The sequence below is a fragment of the Macrobrachium rosenbergii genome, chromosome 19 (genome assembly GCF_040412425.1).
Source record: "Macrobrachium rosenbergii isolate ZJJX-2024 chromosome 19, ASM4041242v1, whole genome shotgun sequence".
NCBI lineage: Eukaryota > Metazoa > Arthropoda > Malacostraca > Decapoda > Palaemonidae > Macrobrachium > Macrobrachium rosenbergii.
Window position 1 is genome coordinate 22,799,157 of NC_089759.1, and position 21,089 is coordinate 22,820,245.

The window sequence follows — 21,089 nt, forward strand, 5'->3', positions numbered from 1 at the left end:
TGAGGTTAGCACCCAGGTATAGGCAGGGTTTTGTATTTCTGTACATTTTGTTAGTTGATCAGGTGCCTAGGAACAGACCACGCACTTGTTAAAATATGCATCAAACGCAGTTAATATAGAAAATATAATTATTTAGCAGATGTGTCTAAATTGTGGCCAAGGGTTGCATTACTTAGTCCGTCTTCTTTCAGTGTAACCACTGCAGCTGGAATTGGGAGCATAATTGATTCAACAAGGTAATTTGAGAACCAACATACCTGGGGAATCAATGACTCCCAGTTCCACCACCACGTTTGTCGTTCCTGCTGGCTACTTGGACGATTACTTGCCAATGAAATTCAATTCAAAGTCTGTGGTGAGATTTTTTCACCAATGACGCCGAACCTTACCAATTTTAGATATACTTATCACTGTCACTTTCCCCTGAGCTGAAGCCTGTATGACAGCTGAAGAACTACTGCACTCAGTGCCATCGAAAAATGTGGGACCTCCACTATCGACGAGAGTGAGATGTCTTGAAGGTAGATCTTCTCAGGAACTCTTGAATTCAATTCACAAAAATTAGTAACAATTTTCATGACCATTTTTTCACTGCAAATATCTAAATGATATTTACTGGCTGCTCTATGAGCAAGAGCCCGTGCTGGCATAAAGCCAGCGCAATCAACAACAACACCACGGTAACAATTTGACGTGGAAAATACCAATCCCAGCAGGCAAATTACAAGAGCTACTAAATCATGGAAATATCTTTTTTTTTCCTTGAAGTGAAGCCAACTCCCAGATATTCCTGTTTTCCCTGATTCACACAACCTTCCGTTTTCTAAGAGACGAAGTAGTCCATTTGTTTGGGATTAAGGCCTACGTTTTTTTATCAAGGCATAGGCTAGATTCTGGTGCTGTGGTGCTTGCCCTTTTAGTCACTGTATGAAAAAGTCATTGCAGAACTGAGGCCTATTGATTTTAGTAAAAATACTTGACTTGTTCATTCTCTTGGTTCCTAAACCTCAGTATGATTCCTTACCAACTGCACCAGACCACTTTGAAGCAATGCCATCTAAGCTAATCTAAAATTCATTTTCCACAGCTCCCTCGCACCTCAATATTTTCTTCTAAAGTACATCGATATTACAAAGGATCTGCAAATGTTGTAAGGAGTTGTAAGACTTCATGAAAAATGTCTAATTCAGAAACATCTCAGAATTTATGCGCTAACTCAAATTACCTAATGGCCCTGAGCATCGAAATGTCCTAAACGTCAGGAAAACTTATTTATTTCTTTCCCACAATTAATTCGAGTTAAACTGTGAGAAATTCATTCAGTACTCTTCTCATTTTCTTGTAGTTTAAAAATGCAGATAATCCCCATTAGATTTATGAAGCACATATGAGCTTCCGGGATTTGTAATTCATAACAGTACACAGACTTTTTGATGACATCAGGTTTCCTTTTTTTTAACCCTTCGCAAAACTTACCATTCATTTCACTTCTCCGTATTTTGGGTGAAACTGTAAATGAACCAGTTACGTAACCGCGCAGTGAGACCTGTTCTATTCTAAATCTAAATTACGGTCGTCTGGACAGGATTCTTTCTATCCTACTCAAGAACAGTATTAGAGGGCACTTTTGCCCATTCAAGACAGATGATACAAAGATTATGTGGTGCTACTTTGGCTTGTACTCTACGCGTCAACTGCGCCGAGGTGCTAGTACTAAACATGGGGGAAGTTCTTGGGACGCCGTGTTTAGTACTAGCCCCTCGGGGATCAAAGTATTATATACACCCATTTCTATACTGTGTGGTCGACAAATTTTATTACTAAACAATCTCTTCGTACGGCCGTTTACTTTACATTTACCATACGGTGTTTAGTACTAGCACCTCGGAGTAGGTGACGCGTAGATAACAAGCCAAAGTAGCACGGATTATGCTATACTTCTGGCCCGTGTTGTTAAGATTATAATGCAGTGAGACAAACTGAAAACAATTAAAATGTGGAGCTACATAAAAGTTATAAAAAAAAGGGTTAGCAGAGATGAGAGGAATGACAATTATTTTGAGATGGTTTGGTCATGTGACAGGAATGGAAAATGATGGGGGGGGAAGGTTCATCCATGATCCAGCATACAAAGTATAAATGTAACAGTGATCCTTGCATTGTTTTTTTTCTTGAGCCATCCCTTGTTAAGGGAAACAGGTAGCGAGAGAGTGTGTTCTGGTGATATACTCTTCAGAAAACTTTCAGAAGTTGTATGATTATAGATCTTAATAATTATTACTTTCGCTTTACGGACAAACAATATATATTATATTTAGCCTTCAACTAAATAGGCTATACAGTACTTTGTATACAGACGAATAATACCATTTGGCTCTTAGTATCGCTGACGAGAGAGAGAGAGGTGACAGTATATATATTATATAAATCCTTAAACTAAGTATGCAGCATTTTGTATACTGACGAACATGACTATTTGGCTGTTAGTGTCACTGAAGAGAGAGAGAGAGAGAGAGAGAGAGAGAGAGAGAGAGAGAGAGAGAGAGAGAGAGAGAGAAATGCCACATTCGTCAAGCATCAACGTCTAATTCTAATTTCATATGTAGGACAACAACACCCCCCCCCCACCTCCCTCTCTCTCTCTCTACAAGCCTAATGGGCGTCATAAATCTCGCTGATTTCAAATGGCTCTGATGGCTAATTATCGATTAAGAACCGGAGACATTCCCGGCCCAAGATGTCTTCTTCAGAATGCTCATCTGTGCGGCCTCTCATAACTTGATGTTGGTCTCACCTGTCTGTCTGTCTGGCAGATGTAGCTTACACACACACACATACACACATTATATATATATATATATATATATATATATATATATATATATATATATATATATATATATATATATATATATATATAAACACTATTCGCTATTGTCAATCGAGAACTCATATACAATATATAATATGCATCTGCTTATGCAATATACATTCCCTAGTACCATGAAAACTCTCTCTCTCTCTCTCTCTCTCTCTCTCTCTCTCTCTCTCTCTCTCTCTCTCTCTCTCTCCAACACAAGTATCCTTGTAAACAGCATTGTTAGGTTTCTTTCTTGTCAGTTAATTAGTCGCCTTTAGAGTTGTCGTACGTGGCAACATGAAAATAAATCAGAGGTAGATTTCTTCACTGAAACTCATGGGAATTAATTATCTCTTTCGTTCGTTCCCCTTTTCTCCCTTATTCTTTCTGTATGCTCATTTCAATAATAAAAAAAAGTTACGAATGACATTTTGCAAACTTCGCAACTTTGTCAACACCAGCGCTAAAATGGCTCTTGATTTTAAGTCTACAATATTTGTATCCGCTCGTTTTCTTTTCACTTTGAATCTCTCTGACTCGAACGGAGATTTTTCGCCTTAAAGAAAATGTTTCATAAAACAATAAAGAATAAGTGCAACTTCCTAATCAATTCTTTATTTTATTTACCAGTTTTTCCGATCCGTTTTTATGTTTGACTACATTTACGATAAAAAGAAATAGCAAGGTTCTTTCCCCCCAGCAAGCGTGCTGTCGGTGCAATTACCAGAACAGGAAATCTCTAGGAGACAAATCGATGATTGCACAGACAAAAGTTCACGTGACTCATAGCCAATGTTTAGCAGCCATGTTTAAAGAATAAGGCTAATAATTATACAAAAAAAGGGTATCCTAGACCTATCAGTCACTGGCCACAGGGAAAAAACACTGCATCATTGAAATAATCGAAGAATCCAAAAAGAGAATTACTTTCGCAACGCAGTTCAGCGTCATGATGGGGCAATCGTTGCTTTACTACGTCATCGTGAGTCAGGCGGGAAGGTTTCCCCATAATCTATAATCGATGCTTTACTCACATATTTCCAATTCTAAACGAGCTCTCTGTCTGCCAGTCTGTCTGTCTGTACGTCGACAGCCTAGGAGGCCACTAATTCCCAATATCCAAAGCTATACAAACAGACCAAAAAGCAACATGAATCCGCTTGCGATACGACACTGCTTACCAGAACATTCGGAATGCATATGGAATTATTGGAGAGGTTAAAGCAAGGCGAGGAATAATCATTATTCAATCGCGCACCCGCCCACACACACGAAAATGCGTACGAACAAAGGAAATTTGACGTTCGTGGAAAGAATGTGACGACGGTTGGGATTTCAGGCGTTCAAATGTCGTGCAGCTCGTAACCGTCTCTGCAGCTCTAGTCTCCTCATGGCATTACAGTAGCACCATTCTGCTCTCTAGCAAGCACGTGCGTAGTCGTCCTTACAAATACGCATCAAAATATCGGTGGAGGAAAAATTATTACTATGCATGGGAAGAAACAGAAAGCAGTTGGCAAAATCTATCGAGTTCTTCCAATTACTTGGAATAAAGACGGGTTTTCAATTACCGAAGCTTCTTCTCCCATAGTTATATTTTTCTCTATTTGTACATAACCTTATATATACTATATATATATATATATATATATATATATATATATATATATATATATATATATATATATATACATATAAATTACAAGATCTAAGATCGACAGCAGCAAAGACCTGAAGACCTAAACGAACGCCGTAGCGATAAATCTTCCATTAGATATGCTTAAAGAACTTCTGCTATTGAATGTAACCCAAAAATAAGCAGACATGCTGATCAATTACTCTCTCTCTCTCTCTCTCTCTCTCTCTCTCTTTCTCTCTTTACGATGAGAACTTGGCAAGGAGCTGAAGGCTGAAGGTAAGGGAGGGCCGAGTGACCGAAACCCGAGTAATCAGTTAAGTATTTGGGCATCGTGAAAACGCCGCAGCGTGGCCAAGTTGTCGAATAGAACCATCCTCTCTCTCTCTCTCTCTCTCTCTCTCTCTCTCTCTCTCTCTCTCTCTCTCTCTCTCTTGTGAAAGCGAGGAATGAATGTTCCTACGAGGGATGAACCTTGAAAAGCAGATTGTTTAAACTTTTGGACTGAAAGTAAATAATTGAAAGTGTCTTTAGACTCAAGCATAAGGTTGAAAGTTTCCTCCATAAAGACAAGAATGGTTTAAACTTTCTTAAGACTGGCAGTTCGTTGAAAGCTTCTTAGATTGAAAGTAGATGCTTGAAAGTTTTTCGGTGAAAGTAAATGGTTGAAAAGTTCTTTGACTGAAAGTACGTGGTTGAAAGTTTTATTGGTTGAAAGTTTCATCTAAAATCAGATAGAACTTTTTTTTTTTTTACACTGAAAGTAGACTGAAAATCTCTCGCAGTGAAAATAAATGGTTGAAAGTTTTTCGTTTGAAAGTACAGAGTCGAAGGTCTCCTCTAAGGAAACTAGATGAATGAATTTCATTATAAAAAAAATGGATGGTGGGAATTTTCGATGCTACTATAGTATGATATCTACCGAGCTATTCGCGATCTACCATAAATTAGGATGCTATCTACCAAACAACCCAATCGCCTATGGCAATTGCTTCCTCAAACTATAGACAAAACTATTTGATCCCCCAGGGGCTAGTACTAAGCACGGCGAAACAGTGACTCACCTACACTGTTTCGCCGTGTTAAGTACTAGTCCCTGCGGGGTCAAATGTAGAAAATGGATGGTAGGTATCATACTATAGTGGCACCGAATTTTCTTTATGTAAAATAAGGGATTCAGAATAATTAATAAGGAATTCCATAGCTAAACCTTGCATATCTACGCGTAAGCGTCATCAGCAGCGCATCAAAACCGCATAGGAATACTAAGCTATTCTCCTCTTCATGGATACCAAGGACCTTTCTTAATATACGAGTTGTACTAAACAATTAAAAGAAGACAGGAAACACAGAAGAGATGACGAAGTTCTAGATCATATATGGTGAAGGATAATGGAGTTTAAAATGAATAAGTGTCGAGATCATAATGTCCACACTATACGTACGTATGTATGTATGTATGTGTGTATATATATATATATATATGTGTGTGTGTGATGGGGAAGCGTGCCAATCTGCACTTTTGTGTCTACATTTCAACTGTCAATCTACTTCCCTTTCTCTAGTCCAACGCAGAGTACATCAAAATAACTAGTATCGTTGTAGACGGCGTTAGATTAAATACCTTGCAGCACGAATTACTTGAAACAAATGAGAAAGAAATTCAAAGACTTCAAAGAATTTAAAAGGAAAACAGCCCTTGACATCCAAAGAAGAGCACAAAGAGCGCCTATCCGTTTGACTCCGCAGCGCAGGATATATATTAAATATATAGTCTAATCTGATATAAGAGTATAGGACAGTTATGAATATCTCTTTCTCTCTCTCTCTCTCTCTCTCTCTCTCTCTCTCTCTCTCTCTCTCTCTCTCTCTCTCTCTCTCTCTCTCTCTCGAACCTAAGAGAAAATTGTAGCGAGACAAACAAACAAGAGGAAAGGGGAATGGAGAGAGAGAGAGAGAGAGACTGCAGAGCAAAGGCCGGGGTGGGGGTGGACATTGCTATACGTTTAATTGATTTTTGAGAACAGCCAGCCTGATACCGGCAGCATCTGAGGCTGTGCTTGCAAATGACCTCTTTCCAATACCAAGCAACTGTTCCATTTCCTTTCCAATACACACACACAAAGAAGAATAGCTGTTAGCCTACGAGTGAAACATTTATTGTAAGAATAGTCAGCAGATGTTCAGAGTACGACTGAAGATTGCTTTCCTTATAGCCTGCCTTCATGCCAAGATGCTTTTGGTCACAAATGGTACAAAATGTGATATTTGTCTAAAATGTTCCCTTTTGAGGAATGTCACTTGGGAAGAACTAAGTTGCTGTGAGTCTAGCATATACGAAAACCTAGACACTGCTGTGAGAATCGCTTTTGCTTTCTAAGAAATGAGAGAGAAATATTTGCCTAGCAAGGATGACTCGTTCAAAAACAAAGATCCCTAAGTTTAGCGCTTGTTTCAAGAAAAACTATCGTTTTAAGAGGATCAGTGCAAGAGGTGCACCACTGTGAAAACAATCACTGACTTCAAAAGCAAAAATTTACTGAAAGACATTTGCACTGTAATAATGTTCCTCTCCTGTAACAACGGACCTTGCTTTAAAGCAAATATTTACCGAAGACACTGATTGCTCTTAGGATAAACAGTCAAGATTAACAAGAATCAGAGAGAGTGTGAGAATGTTCTTAGGCACGAGACAAAACTCGACGAATGTCGTAGAAAAACTGTGTGAAGAACGGTGACCAAGTATTCTAATCACTTCAAGTAGACGTTATAATTATTCATGCATGTAAATGAAAGCATGTTAATTAACTTTAAAAGGGGTGTAAGTAGTACCTGTGATGATTACAGTAGCAGAGGAAACGTCAACAAAAGTAGCAGGATCACCTTCAGAATATCAGTAGTAGTAGTAGTAGTAGTAGTAGTAGTAGTAGTAGTAGTAGTAGTAGTAGTAGTAAGATTGAACTGAACTAAATATAGAATTTAGGCTAAAGGCCAAGCACTGAGACCTATGAGGTCAATCAGCGCTGAAACGGAAATTGACAGTAAAAGGTTTGGAAGGTGTAACAGGAGGAAAACCTCACAGTTGCACTGTGAATCAAATGTTAGGAGAGGATGGAAAGTAAGATGGAAGAAAGAGAATATGAAGGGAGAAACAGTAAAAGGAACGAAAGGGGTTGCAGCCAGAGGCCGAGGGCACGCTGCAAAGAACCTTCAGTAATCCTACAGTGGACCGCATGAGATGCACTGACGGCATACCCCCCTACCGGGAGTACTGCTAAGATGAGCAGCAGCATCAAAACAGCAGTATTTGTTGCAATGCAGTGACACCTCTACTTCTGGCCTTTCTGATAAGTAACAAAGTCCACTAAGTAACGAAGACTCTATACTATAGCCTGCATTTGAATATTTCCTACATATCTTATATTTAACACCAATTCCACATAGTTCCTAACCTGAACGAACCTGTGCTTTACACTTAACAATCAATTTAAGAGATATATTAACAAATAGGAAGAGATAAGCAAAGTATGGTAGCTGATAAGTACACAAGTCCGCTTACTTGAGGTGTTACTGTATTAGAAAGAACACCAGTATGATAGAGTGGTATGTTAATACCAGTGGTGGTGATATTCATAGCAATAGCAAAATCAGAAGGAGTACGAGGAGGTACGTTCATCCTTTAATAAGTCGCAGATATCCATAAAAATTACTTCCGTCATATGAAAAGTCTGACTACCAGATATCCGTAAAAATTACTTCCGTCATATGAAAAGTCTGACTAACAGATATCCATAAAAATTACTTCCGTCATATGAAAAGTCTGACTACCAGATATCCGTAAAAATTACTTCCGTCATATGAAAAGTCTGACTAACAGATATCCATAAAAATTACTTCCGTCATATGAAAAGTCTGACTACCAGATATCGGTAAAAATTACTTCCGTCATATGAAACGTCTGACTAACAGATATCCATAAAAATTACTTCGTCATATGAAAAGTCTGACTACCAGATATCGGTAAAAATTACTTCCGTCATATGAAACGTCTGACTAACAGATATCCATAAAAATTACTTCCGTAATATGAAAAGTCTGACTAACATATATCCATAAAAATTACTTCCGTCATATGAAAAGTCTGTCTAACAAAACAGCCAGAATTGTAATAGCTTAGAAATAATATATTCATTCATTTACGAATAATCTGGGCTCACTTCTTCGAGAAATATTACTGTCGAGAGAACAGCGCACTTATCATTTGCAAATATTAATTCTATATATTTCCATACTGATCGAAAGTTTTATTTATGATGTAAACGATTCCATTTGAAGCAAGCAAAAGAGTAATATTCAGACGATGCAACAGACAAATAAACAAGTAATAAACACACACGTATATAAACGGTAAATTAGAATCACAGTGAAAATGACTCTTAACGCAGTATCTGCTACAAACAGGAAAAAAAAAGACTCCTTTGTGATATGAAATAACAATTAGCTTTCTCTGCCCCACAGAAACTGTATAGATTTGGAGCTCAAGGGCAAACCAGTTCGACCAGTCCTTCATACCACTCACCCCCATGCTGTGGAATTCTCTACCTACTTCTTTATTCCAAAAATTACTTACATTTATGATATTTATTCCATGATTTGTTCGTATTTAGCCTGACCCATCTCAGCTCCTTTTTTTTTTCTTTGTAGGGAAGAGATTATTTCGTGAAAACGTGACCGTCTCGGGTCTCTTAACAATGAATTATACTCTTTTACTCTTGAAAATCTGACAACTGATCTACGAAAGGAATTCAATATAAACAAGAACTGAGGGAAGTGATGACAGAGAGAAAGTGACAATCAGTACGAGAGTGAAGATTAAAAAATACTCGGAGAGACCACACACTTCAAAAGCATGAATTGTCTACTTGAAAGGAAAGTACTTTGTTTCAATATCTCTAGTTAGTTTCCAGTTATCTTTTACTTTCAGTTATCCTTTCTCGCCTCCAATGTTTATTTAATATCCGTGGTGCTTCCTCCTTTGCCTCTTTTCATAACATCATCCATAAATAAGCAACACTGCACTTTGTACTTAAAATACCTGCGTATACCTAAGTATACTCAATAACTAATATGTACTATATATATATATATATATATATATATATATATATATATATATATATATATATATATATATATATATATTTATATATATATATATATATATATATATATATATATATATTTATATATATATTTCATATAAATAAATATATTTATGTATATATAGTATATACATACTGTACATATGTATAACTGAATCATGAATATACGGAACGTGATGAATGTATAAACAAATGCAAATGCCACGGAAGGAAACTGAAACAACGGAGTGGTTGCTAGGCCTTTCGGCACACAGTCTTTTACTAGGACACTCAGTAAAGGACCGCGCGTCGAAAGGCCTAAGCAACCACTCTGTTGTTTCAGTTTTCCTTCGTGGCATTTGCCTTTGTATACATACATACATACATTATATATATATATATATATATACATATGTATATATATTTATATATATACATATATATAAATATATATGTATATATATTATATATACATATGTATATATATTTATATATACATACATATTATATGCACATACATGTGTATATATACATACATACATATATATACATATATATAATATGTGCGTGTGTGTGGGTGTATGTGCTTTCATGCCATTACAACAGCTACATAACCTTGGATTCCCCTTCCTTTCAGCTCGACTGTTGCATGAATATGCAGGGCTGGGTCCTCTCGTAAGGCGATTCCTCGAAGGTGCGGTTAAGTACATGGATTTCCAATTGCCAAGGTCCTGATTCGCCGTGACTATTTGAAAATGATTCGCAATCAGTTTTAGGCAATACCAGCAAACCCCTCTTTAAAAAAAAAACCACAGGCACTAGCAAGCAAGGTTTACGCAGGCAGTGGTGTTATGTTATTAATTACCACCGGAAGCAGCAGAAAGCAGAGTTAAGGCAGTTTAAGCAGTCGAAACAGATAAAACAGTTACCTGTGCAATTACACAATTCTCCGTGTCACTCTTCTTATTGGAACTGGAACGGAAAATTTAGGCCAAAGACCAAGCGTTGGGACCTACGAGGCCTCTCAGCGCTGAAAATAATGCTGAAACAATTATTAGGAGAGGGGTGGAAAGTAAGATGAAAGAAAGGAAATCTGAAGGGAGGCACAGTAAAATGAATGAAATGGGCTGCAGCTAGGGGCCGAAGGGACGCTGCAAAGAACCATAAGTAATGCCTATACTGCACTGCAAGAGGTACACTGACAACACTATCCCCATACGGGGATGGTCTAACTTGATTTTTATTGTTTTCCCCACCCCGGAAATCTATTTCTTTCCGCTTTTTTCGTGGTGTGCAAAATTCACCACGAATCCTTAGTAGTCCAGTACAATTTACCTTAACACAAAATATTCGAATTTCGGGTACAACCTACTCTCACAGATTCATCCAACAGATTCTAAGGCAGCACATTTAAGGAACACTTGCCACTTGCCTCAATCGTGAAAAGAAGTTGAATAATCACCTCTTTTGACAAGTGTGCTTTCATATACTATTTTTCTTAACTGAAACTTGCAAGAACTTCAGCAGATTTGTGGAAGCAGCAGGGGTCACAGAAAGACCTTAAAGCTAAGAGAATAAGAGTATTGTATGAAGAGATCATCTGTACCCTTTGCTGCTCAGCCATGACTATTCTACAGAAAGGTGTCTAAGGTTTGGAATAACTTTTGGGATAGCTTTCTTCCAGTTCCTATTTATATAGAGCCCATTTGGAGACGGATGGGACGGACAACCTAATGACATTATCTACCCAAATCCCGAGAAAGCGAGAAAAATGCAAACGGAAAAAAAAACGGAAGGAAATGATGAACTCTGTAGGTCGAATACTGTCAAGAGAGCAACCAAATTGTAAACCCAAATGTCCTTCAATGAAGACTAGTCAGACTTTCTGAACTGTGACAGTAATTAGGCGGCTAAAAGTATACCTAAGCCTTGGGTAAACCCTTACAGCGCCACTTGTAAGTTACCGTACAATATAGATCAGGTTTAGGCCTAAGGCAAATGAGTACCAGATTAAGAATGCACCTCCCTTTTAGCTTAATTGGAGAATATGCCTGAAATTTCATTTTAAAAATATATACTAGCTTCTCTCATTATGCAAGTTGACTTGAGTTTTCGAAGGCTACCGTCATTAACCAAAGAAGCTTCGGGGTGCTCTGTAACAAAGTAAGGCAGCAGCCTTAGCACGTGGTCTAACGTAACGACATGAAAAAAAACCAGTACAAGTTAAAACCGAAACCCAACACATGCACAGTTAGAGCACCAGTCAGCAGCTTGTATGTGTCTGTGATTGTGTACATGTGTGCTAGTGTTTTTGAGCCAGTAACTACGCCTAGGTCTATTTTTTAACTAATGGCAGGTTTTCGCTTCAAACGGCCGATTTCCCTGAGAATGAAAGTTACCCCTCTCTTCGAATTTTCTGATATGTTATGGTACTACTAAGTCTTAACAGATTCATGTCAAGAAAACACGTATTTGTTCCTAAGTAGTCAAGCTTTCATCGGTGGACTGTATTAGTACCGTATTCCTTCCAAGCTGCTCTGATCTACATTTAATTTGTAAGCCATCTACACTGCAAAATTATTTCTCGTCCTTTCTTTCTCGAAGATGCAAAGCTTTCGACATATAAAATGTCGTGAGGTAAGCGGTTCACAACTGAAAGGGGGACAAAACAGAACTATTTCACAAAGATGTTGGGAAAGACAACGGGGAGAGAGACAGAGAGAAGGGGAAATATCAAATCGAGACACCTACGAGGGGAGGAAGAACCTGCGCGTGAGAGCGAGTGTGAGTGTGAGTGTGTGTGTGAGAGAGAGAGAGAGAGACACACACAGAGAGAGGAATGACCTGCGGGGTAGAACGGCGACCGCCAGAGGAGTATTTATAATTCACTTGACAACAATTACGGTTTCACTCCGTGGCCACGTTTTCAGACGTCGTCTCTCTCTCTCTCTCTCTCTCTCTCTCTCTCTCTCTCTCTCTCTCTCTCTCTCTGCCAGTCCTTTGGAGGAGCAAATGGGTGGCTCTTCTTCTTCTAAACTACTGCAAAGTCAAGCCTTGGGCTACGATCGCTTTACCTGTTTATGTCGTTTGTAATTACGTATTTTTACGTGTTTATTTTTTACCGAAAGGGCGTACGTACTGGCTACCAGGTGCCTCTCAGCAGACCGAAGTGAGAGAGGGGGGGAAAAAAGAAAACGGAGATGTAGGAAAACTAGCGAACGACTGACTCGCCTTGTAAAAGACACTAGGCTATTTTTAGATTCAGACAAATTTATCCTTTGTTACTGGATAATAACCAAAAGATTTCCAAAGGAAACCCTCCAGATTGGGTATTTATATGATAGTATCAATACGCAAACTCTGGAAAGTAATGTCGTTCGTAACACAGAACAACCAGTGGAATTTAGTCTATGCTATGATGACCTTTCAGACCCTTCCCCTAAATGCAGCTTTGAATCTCCTGTTCTTATCCGTGCGGTTAGGGAGCCGTTTCAAAGACATACCCCGTCTACTACTACTACTACTACTGCTACTACTACTCTATTTAAGCTGTTACCTTAACAAAACTTTTATTTAATATTTTGTATCCTGATACCTTTTCGAAAAAGGACAAGACAGAAATAAGCTCTTACAACTAAATGGCTCTTTTCAGGAACACCTTCAACTGATTAATATTTACACTAGATTCTGAAGGTTTGTTGTTTTCAATACTGAATTTTGGGATGAAGCTTCTAGACCTAAGCCCACGCACATCATAGTGTCTGGCAATCACTGGTGGTCACCGATCCACACAATGACACGACTAAACGTTGCTTAGCTTCACGAATCAGAATACCTTAGTAGTACTATCGCAGGCCTGAGAAAGAAGCCAGAGATGTTACCTAAAATAAGGAGAGTGGCAATACATTACAAATATACAGCGGGATGATTGATTTGTTTATATATCCGGCGTCGCAAGACTATGGTCATCGACTCCTGACTGTAGCAAGAGCTTGACTTTACTAAGCTCAGAGTCTTGAGAAGCAAGGTAAAGAAATAAAGGAGCTTGATTGGTAATCAAGCAATGTGAAGATCCCCTTAGGAGGGTAGCGTTGTCAGTGTGCCTCAAGGGTGCACTGTAGGCATTACTAAAGATTCTTTGCAGCGTCCCTTCGGTCCCTAGCTGCAACCCTTGTCATTCCTTTTGCTGCACCTCCATTCATAATATCTTTCTTCCATCTTGCTATCCACTCTCTCCTAACAATTATTTCATAGTGCAATTGCTAGGTTTTCTTCCTGTTACACCTTTCTGCTTACTCTTAATTTCCTTTCCCGTGCTGAATGACCTCATAGGTCCCAGTCCTTGGCCGTTGGCTTAAACTCTATATAGTCCATCGCCTAGCTTATTCCTTCTAGTAAAACAAGATTCAGAGCACGCTTTTCCTTATACGTGGGAGCCGACGGCACTGGGAAACAAGTGCCAATATTAAAAAATAGCGTAGACTGCAACCGTCTCTTGTTCAGAAAGAGTCCCCCTAGACACAGTAAACATCCTTTAATGCAAAGTTGAACTACATATTATTCAGCGATAAAGTAACGGTAGCAGGGTAAATTATTATTCACAAACTAGTAAAGTAGTGCATGAACTTGCCATTTTTAAACCAAAAAACTAATATTTTAAAGGAATCATAGCCAAACCAACAACAGCTTGGTTCAACTGATTCGTAAGTTCATACTTGAAATCTATGTTTTATAAGTTATATAGGATTCAAACCCAGGAAATTTATAGTATATGTTAACTGAAGCATTATAGATCATTATAACAAATTAATGTATACATCCTAATTAATCTCCTTTAACCAACAGCTCATTACGAAGGAGCAAAAAAGTATACCAAAAAATATTGCTATCCACGGAAACATTGCATATATATATATATATATATATATATATATATATATATATATATATATATATATATATATATATATATAAATATATATATAAATATATATATATTATATATATTATGTGTATATATTAATGAATTTTTATCACATCACCGTGATATTTATATCCACAAACATTAAGCTACGACTGTCGTTTAATATCCAGTTCGCTCTACCTCGGAAGTGATACCGAAGGGGAATGATGATTGATAAGTGGTTCGTCCACTGACAGGCTCGAACTGCCGAACAGTGAGTGTATATACGAGTATATATATGTGTATGTTTGTGAGTTTGTGTTAACTTTATCATTTACACAATTATCTGTGCAATAATACAATTACTAACAGGACCTAATTGAAACTGGATGATTTCTAGCGGAGATATTTTTACTCAATAAAAGTTACAAGCTTTCCAGGACTAACAGTCCTCATTGTCAAGTATCCGTCGGATATATATATATATATATATATATATATATATATATATATATATATATATATATATATATATATATATGTGTGTGTGTTGTGTATGTGTGTGCTTGTGTGTGTGTTCTGATGTAACCTTTCATAACCCGCTTATCAAGAAACAAGAGCTAATAAGAGGTTTAAAACGCCCCAGGTAAAATTCGGAGACGTTCCTGCATTGTTTCTGTCAATCAGCTTTAACCGCACGCTGGTGCCCTAAACCACACAGCTCCTCAGCCTTTTCCCAACCAAGTAACCTTCCCCGGCGTTCGCTCTGTTGTCCTTGTGTTGAATAGAGAAATTGGTTTTCGATTAAAACTTCTTACGTACAGTACGATGCTAAAATGGATACAGCTAATTGGTTTAAGCTGTTTTGACATTTTCATCTCTCTCTCTCTCTCTCTCTCTCTCTCTCTCGTAGTTAAGTTGTCATGAGTTTATGGATTCTCTCTCTCTCTCTCTCTCTCATCAGATTTGGATACACTTTCATCATGCGAACTCCATACAGTAATTCGTGAAGCCCTGACTGATAACGCCTACCCTAAACCTTGCCCGCTTGCTGGACAGTCTAAGGAATCGAAACTTGGCTGGACGTCACCGTAGAGTTTTATTCATATGGCATTACTGCATTTTGAATTTTCAACAAGTCTGCTTGTCGTACCGACATTAGAACTTAGAACTGCAAGCGCTGATGATTCTTCAAAATTTATAATTAAAATTATGAAGATTGGGAGTTGAACTTAAAGAGAAGAATGATTATTAAAGGGTTACTTTTAAAAGTTCTACCGCTTTTCCTGTCATACCAGGTATGTGAATATGTGGATAACAGTAAGGTGACGTCTACCAAGTAAAAATGAGTTACTGAGTTGAGTTGAATATAGAATTTAGGCCGAAGGCCAAGCACTGGGACCTATGAGGTCATTCAGCGCTGAAACGGAAATTGACAGTAAAAGGTTTGAAATGTGTAACAGGAGGAAAACCTCGTAGATGCACAATGAATCAATTGTTAGGAGAGGGTGGAAAGGCAGATGGAAGAAAGAGAATATGAAAAGAGGTACAGTAAAAGGAACGAAAGGGGCTGCAGCCAGGGGCCGAAGGCACACTGCAAAGAACCTCAAGTAATGGAAATCAGTTACTTTACGAAGAAATAAAATAAAACCTTATCATTTCAATTACACCTACAAAGGTGTCTTCAAGGAACTACAAAAGTTCAATGTCACGTAACTGACTGTGACAGCCTGATCGCCCTCCTGTCAGACTTGAGTCGACCTCAGTAAACCTCCAGAATGAAGTCCCCCTCCCCCCAATCCTCACCCCACCCCCCAAGGGGTTTCGAACTCGAAACCCAATTCTATATTATTGCGAATGGTTTCGAAAACCTTTTCTTTTAGATGTAAGCCAATTATCAGGCTCTTAGGCAAGGCATTGCAATCTCCATAACGCTGGTTGTTATACGTGAATCCTGAATCCGTAAATACGTACAGACAACTATAAAATCGAGAGAGAGAGAGAGAGAGAGAGAGAGAGAGAGAGAGAGAGAGAGAGAGAGAGAGAGAGAATCTGACGAGATTCAGGTCCCTTGAAATGATCATGTTAGGATGAAACGAATTTTAAACATTAAACTGATACTGATAACACTTATATAGTAGTAGTAGTAGTAGTAGTAGTAGTAGTAGTAGCAGCAGCAGTAGTAGTAGTAGTAGTAGTAGTATATCAAAAGTAGTTACAGAACCTCCACACTACTATAATAAACTTTCATACTTTAACTGGAAAATAAGCATTTGTTTTCAATACTTCTACCAATACCATTAACAGTACTGTATATAACCTTCATCAAAAGCAGTAGTACAAAAAAGCACTGACAAATCAGCAAGAACTACAGTATTAAATCAAGGCAGCGCAACGAGAAAAAAAGCAACCTTGGTAAAAGCAGTCAAAAGATTTTAACAAGACATTATTCTTGCAGTAGAACGAGCTACAATGATTTAAGACCAGTCGAAACGTCAGCAGCAGAGAAAGAAGACCTTTCTTCCATTTCTGATAGAGTCGGAATTACAGCCTGGCTTCTTCCAATAACAAAAATAGAAGCAAAATCCCTTGAAAGACCACAGACTTCCAAGCTACCAAGTCTGTAAAAACTCGCTGAACGAAAGAGAAGTAAGTATCCCAAGAAAAGGAAACGGTTTCCAGTCTCCGCTTCAGTTAGCGAGTTATATAAAGTTTAAGACAAAGGCCAAGCGCTGGGACCTACGAAGTCATTCAGCGCTGAAAGGGAAATGGAGAATAGAAAGATTTGACAAGTGTAACAGGAGGAAAACCTCGCAGTTGCACAATGAAACAATTGTTACGAGAGGGTGGAAAGTAAGATGGAAGAAACAGATCACGAACGGAAGCACAGACAAAGGGATAAAAGGGGTTTGCAGCTAGGGGCCGAAAGGAGGCTGCAAACATGCTCAAGTAATGCCTACAGTGCACCACGTGAGGTGCACTGGAGGCATTATCCTCCTACGGGGCTACTAGTTCAGTTAGTGACCGCATAAAACTGTCTAAGATTCCAGTGATTAAAAAAAAAACAGTAACTGTAATACGTGTGGATATGAAAAGCAAGCCATTACCTTGTCTCACAGGAGAAATGAAAGTCAGACTGACATGTCTGCCATCACTGAGACCTGTCTCACACTCCAAATTTGGTCAACGATGATGACATTTCAAAGCTGGCAGCCTTCGTCAATCTTCTACAGTGCTTGTAAATTCAAATCCCTTTCTCCTCCTGACATTTATTTTCTGCTGCAAAATGAAAGTAAAACGATCACATCTTCGCTCTGTGTTAATTGATTCTGCCGAAATCCTTAATTCCCAGGTCTTATTTGTGTCCAACGACCGTCGAAGATTTGACATATCAAAGACATTTAACTTCAAAGACGATCACCGTGGCACACAACAATGATACATATAATTCTAGTACACTTCATGGAACTGACTTATGATTTCGAAACGTCAGTAAATTTGACATTAGTCATATTTTATGCCATTTCCCGGCTAAGAGATTTCCAACGAGGTTTTCTCTCTGTAAGGGGAAGGAATGTCTACTCTGTTCCTCCCGAAATGAGCAGTGTTTGAGGTTTTTTGAAGATGGGTTACATGTCTAAAGTTGTTTTCCGAGGTCTCTCCAAGATGGGTTATATGACTAAACTTGTTGTTTTAATAGTTTACGTTAAAAAGAATGATTCGAGGGTCAAGTGATAATTAGAGTAGAAGCAGCATGAAACAAATCACTCTAAGAGGGCCTGTGCTTATTCCAAATGTCAGTCTTCAGAGAACTCACTCGACACCAGCTGAAGTAAAATTCCTCAGAGGAACTCAAAATTCTCGTCCATTTTTTTCCTTTAGGAAAATTACTCCAAACTTCTGAAAAACGGCACAGAACTAACCTAGTCGACAGTTTCTGATAATCGTTAGTCAAAAATTATTTCTAGTCAAGTCATTCAAGACATTAACATACCAATCCCACTCACAATGATTCTGTGAGTACACGATTGCATTGGACACGAAATAAGTAAAATTTAGAATGAAATTTTTTGGAAATTAGTGAGAGTGAATACTGTATAGTTTAATGAGAAAGATAAGACAGTATTAGAAAACTTTCTATATTGAAGCCCAAAGTTATTCTGTATCTGAGAGGGATTCAGATGAGTTATCAACTATGCAGACAGAACCTTTTGAGAAGAAAACTATAACGATTAACCTGAACATGATCGTGATACACGGGTACAGACTACGAGTTCGTTGTTCGTCTCTCAAGGAAAACGCAGAAGTATGTGAATGAACTTATGGTTGAATGAGAGAGAGAGAGAGAGAGAGAGAGAGAGAGAGAGAGAGAGAGAATTCTTCTACTCACCTCTCATGCCATACCTGTGGATAATCACGTGGATTCAGGTCATTCAAGGTCACATCCATCCCCTTTTAGATACTGAAAGGCAGATCAAATATCCCTTCTCTCTCTCTCTCTCTCTCTCTCTCTCTCTCTCTCTCTCTCTCTCTCTCTCTCTCTCTCTCTCTCTCTCTCTCTCTCGTCAGCTCCATGTGAAGATCCATAATTTTCTTCGCCTCTCCTCGTGCAGTGCACAGAGGAATTCCATAAAGTTAATTCCACCCTTCGCTGACCACTGAGTTCCCCTCTCCTTGCACTCGCTTCCCCTTACCTTGGCCAAGTGTAGATTCCGCTGACCTCGAAGCCGTAGTGCCAGGAGCCCGAGTATTCCCCCTGGCCCTTGGGCCCCGTGCAGACTCCGTGGCCATGGGCCTTGCCGTCCTCCCAACCGCCACAGTAAGTTCCTCCATCATCGAAGTCAAATCGGCCGCCATTGACAGCCTTGTTAGTACCGCTGGCCTGTCCGGTGGAGGCCATGGTGGGGGCCGCCCCTGCTGCAGCCGATGCGAGCAGCCACGGGCGAGGGCGTGAGCGGGCAGGGCGTGCTACACGTGCTTCTGCCTCCGCCCTGTGAGAGACTCACGTCAATCAAGAAAGACGAGATGAGATAATCCCAGAGTGAACGAACACCACCACACCACTGCGGCCTTCCTCCCGCGATTTCCTACGGAACTGAATCACTGAGAAACGAAGAAGATGAGGCGATGTCTCTTTCTCTCTTTCTCTTACTTTCCCTTACTTTCCTCTCTCTCTTTCTCTCTCTCTCTCTTCCCCCTTTCCCCCTTTCTCTTTCACTGGCGGCTGCTGCTTCAGCTGCCCCCACCACAGCGGTCACGGCACCGACACGCCCACCCACCCTTGCTTGGAGTAATAATATCCACAACAGCCAGAGACGACGACGTGGGTAGTAGTAGTACTGCTGCCGCAGCTGTTGAGGCCGACCAGGGAAGGAGCGGCGGCGGCGACGGCGGCAGCTGGAGCAGCGGCAGCAGCAGCAGCGGCAGCAGCAGCAGCAGCAGCAGCAGCAGCAGCGGCGGCGGCGGCAGCAGCGGCAGCAGCAGCAGCAGGGGTAGCGGGAGCGGCCGGGCGCCGCGGGCACATACTCCGTCACACTAGCCCGGCCCGCGCAAGCCGACCCCCAGCACCGCCATTTTAGGCAAGGCACACCGCTGGACACCGCCAGGTGCCACTAGTGTATAGTGATGGCACTATACTGTGTGACCCCCTCCTGCACCACCACTGCTGCGACCACCACACCTGCTCTGCTACCACTACTACCACTACTACACCTGCACACACGCCCGCGGCCTTCCCTCCAACAGCATCTGTATTTGTAGGTGTCCCGCGGATCCTCCAGCACAACTGACTGACTACAGACACCGCCGACACTAACCTCTTCTCCAACACCACCACCACCACCTCCAACACTCTCCCTCCCACCGCATCGATCACTGCGCAGTGAGTGGAACTCTCCTCCTCCTCCTCCTCCTCCTCCTCCTCCTCTTCCTCCTTCTTCTTCTTCTTCTTCTCCCTCTTCTCCTCCTTTTTCTTCTTCTCCTTTCCCCAACACTTGCTCCTCCACCACAGTCATCGTCACCAACACCACAGACATCATTTCCTCCTCCTCCTCCTCCTCCTTCTCATGTGCCTTCTCTTCCTTCCTCTTCCTCAGTAACTTCCTCTCTCTCTCTCTCTCTCTCTCTCTCTCTCTCTCTCTCTCTCTCTCTCTCTCTCTCTCTTCTGAGTGCCATATGCAGGTTCGTTCTCCTGAACAAGCAAATAAGTCATAGACGACCCTTGAGAGATATTATTGAGCTACAGCTTGACTCGAGGGGATCCTTCTGAAGAAGAAGAGTTCGAGGACGTCCTTCTGAAACAACCGGAGAACGGCCTTCTGGAATAGCTCGAGTATGACCTTGACCGCAAACCGAGAATGATCTGGAAGAGTTCGAGGATATCCCTCCGAAGCATATGGTGGAGGATGAGCTTCTGGAGCAGGTCAAGAATGACCTTCTGGAGCAGGTCAAGGATGAGCTTCGAGAACAGGTCGAGGATGAGCTTCTGGAACAGGTCTAGGATGAGCTTCTACAAAAGGTCAAGGGTGAGCTTCCAGAACAGGTCAAAGA

At 40.0% G+C, this 21,089-nt stretch overlaps 2 protein-coding genes across 4 annotated transcripts in view; both read right to left on the reverse strand.

Annotated features, from left to right (window-relative positions):
* Positions 1-20,082, reverse strand: part of jp (junctophilin) — a 190,040-nt gene extending 169,958 nt beyond the window's left edge. For all 3 annotated transcript variants that reach the window (XM_067121269.1, XM_067121268.1, XM_067121267.1), the window contains exon 1: positions 19,235-20,082. In XM_067121269.1, the coding sequence (XP_066977370.1) occupies positions 19,235-19,440 (206 nt within the window). In that variant the 5' untranslated portion in view covers positions 19,441-20,082. The remainder of the gene's footprint in view (positions 1-19,234) is intronic.
* A 70-nt stretch (positions 20,083-20,152) lies between these two features.
* Positions 20,153-20,554, reverse strand: LOC136848515 (uncharacterized). Its single transcript, XM_067120785.1, has one exon. It carries the CDS (start codon positions 20,552-20,554, stop codon positions 20,153-20,155), a length of 402 nt encoding a protein of 133 aa, XP_066976886.1.
* Between the last annotated feature and the right edge of the window lie 535 nt (positions 20,555-21,089).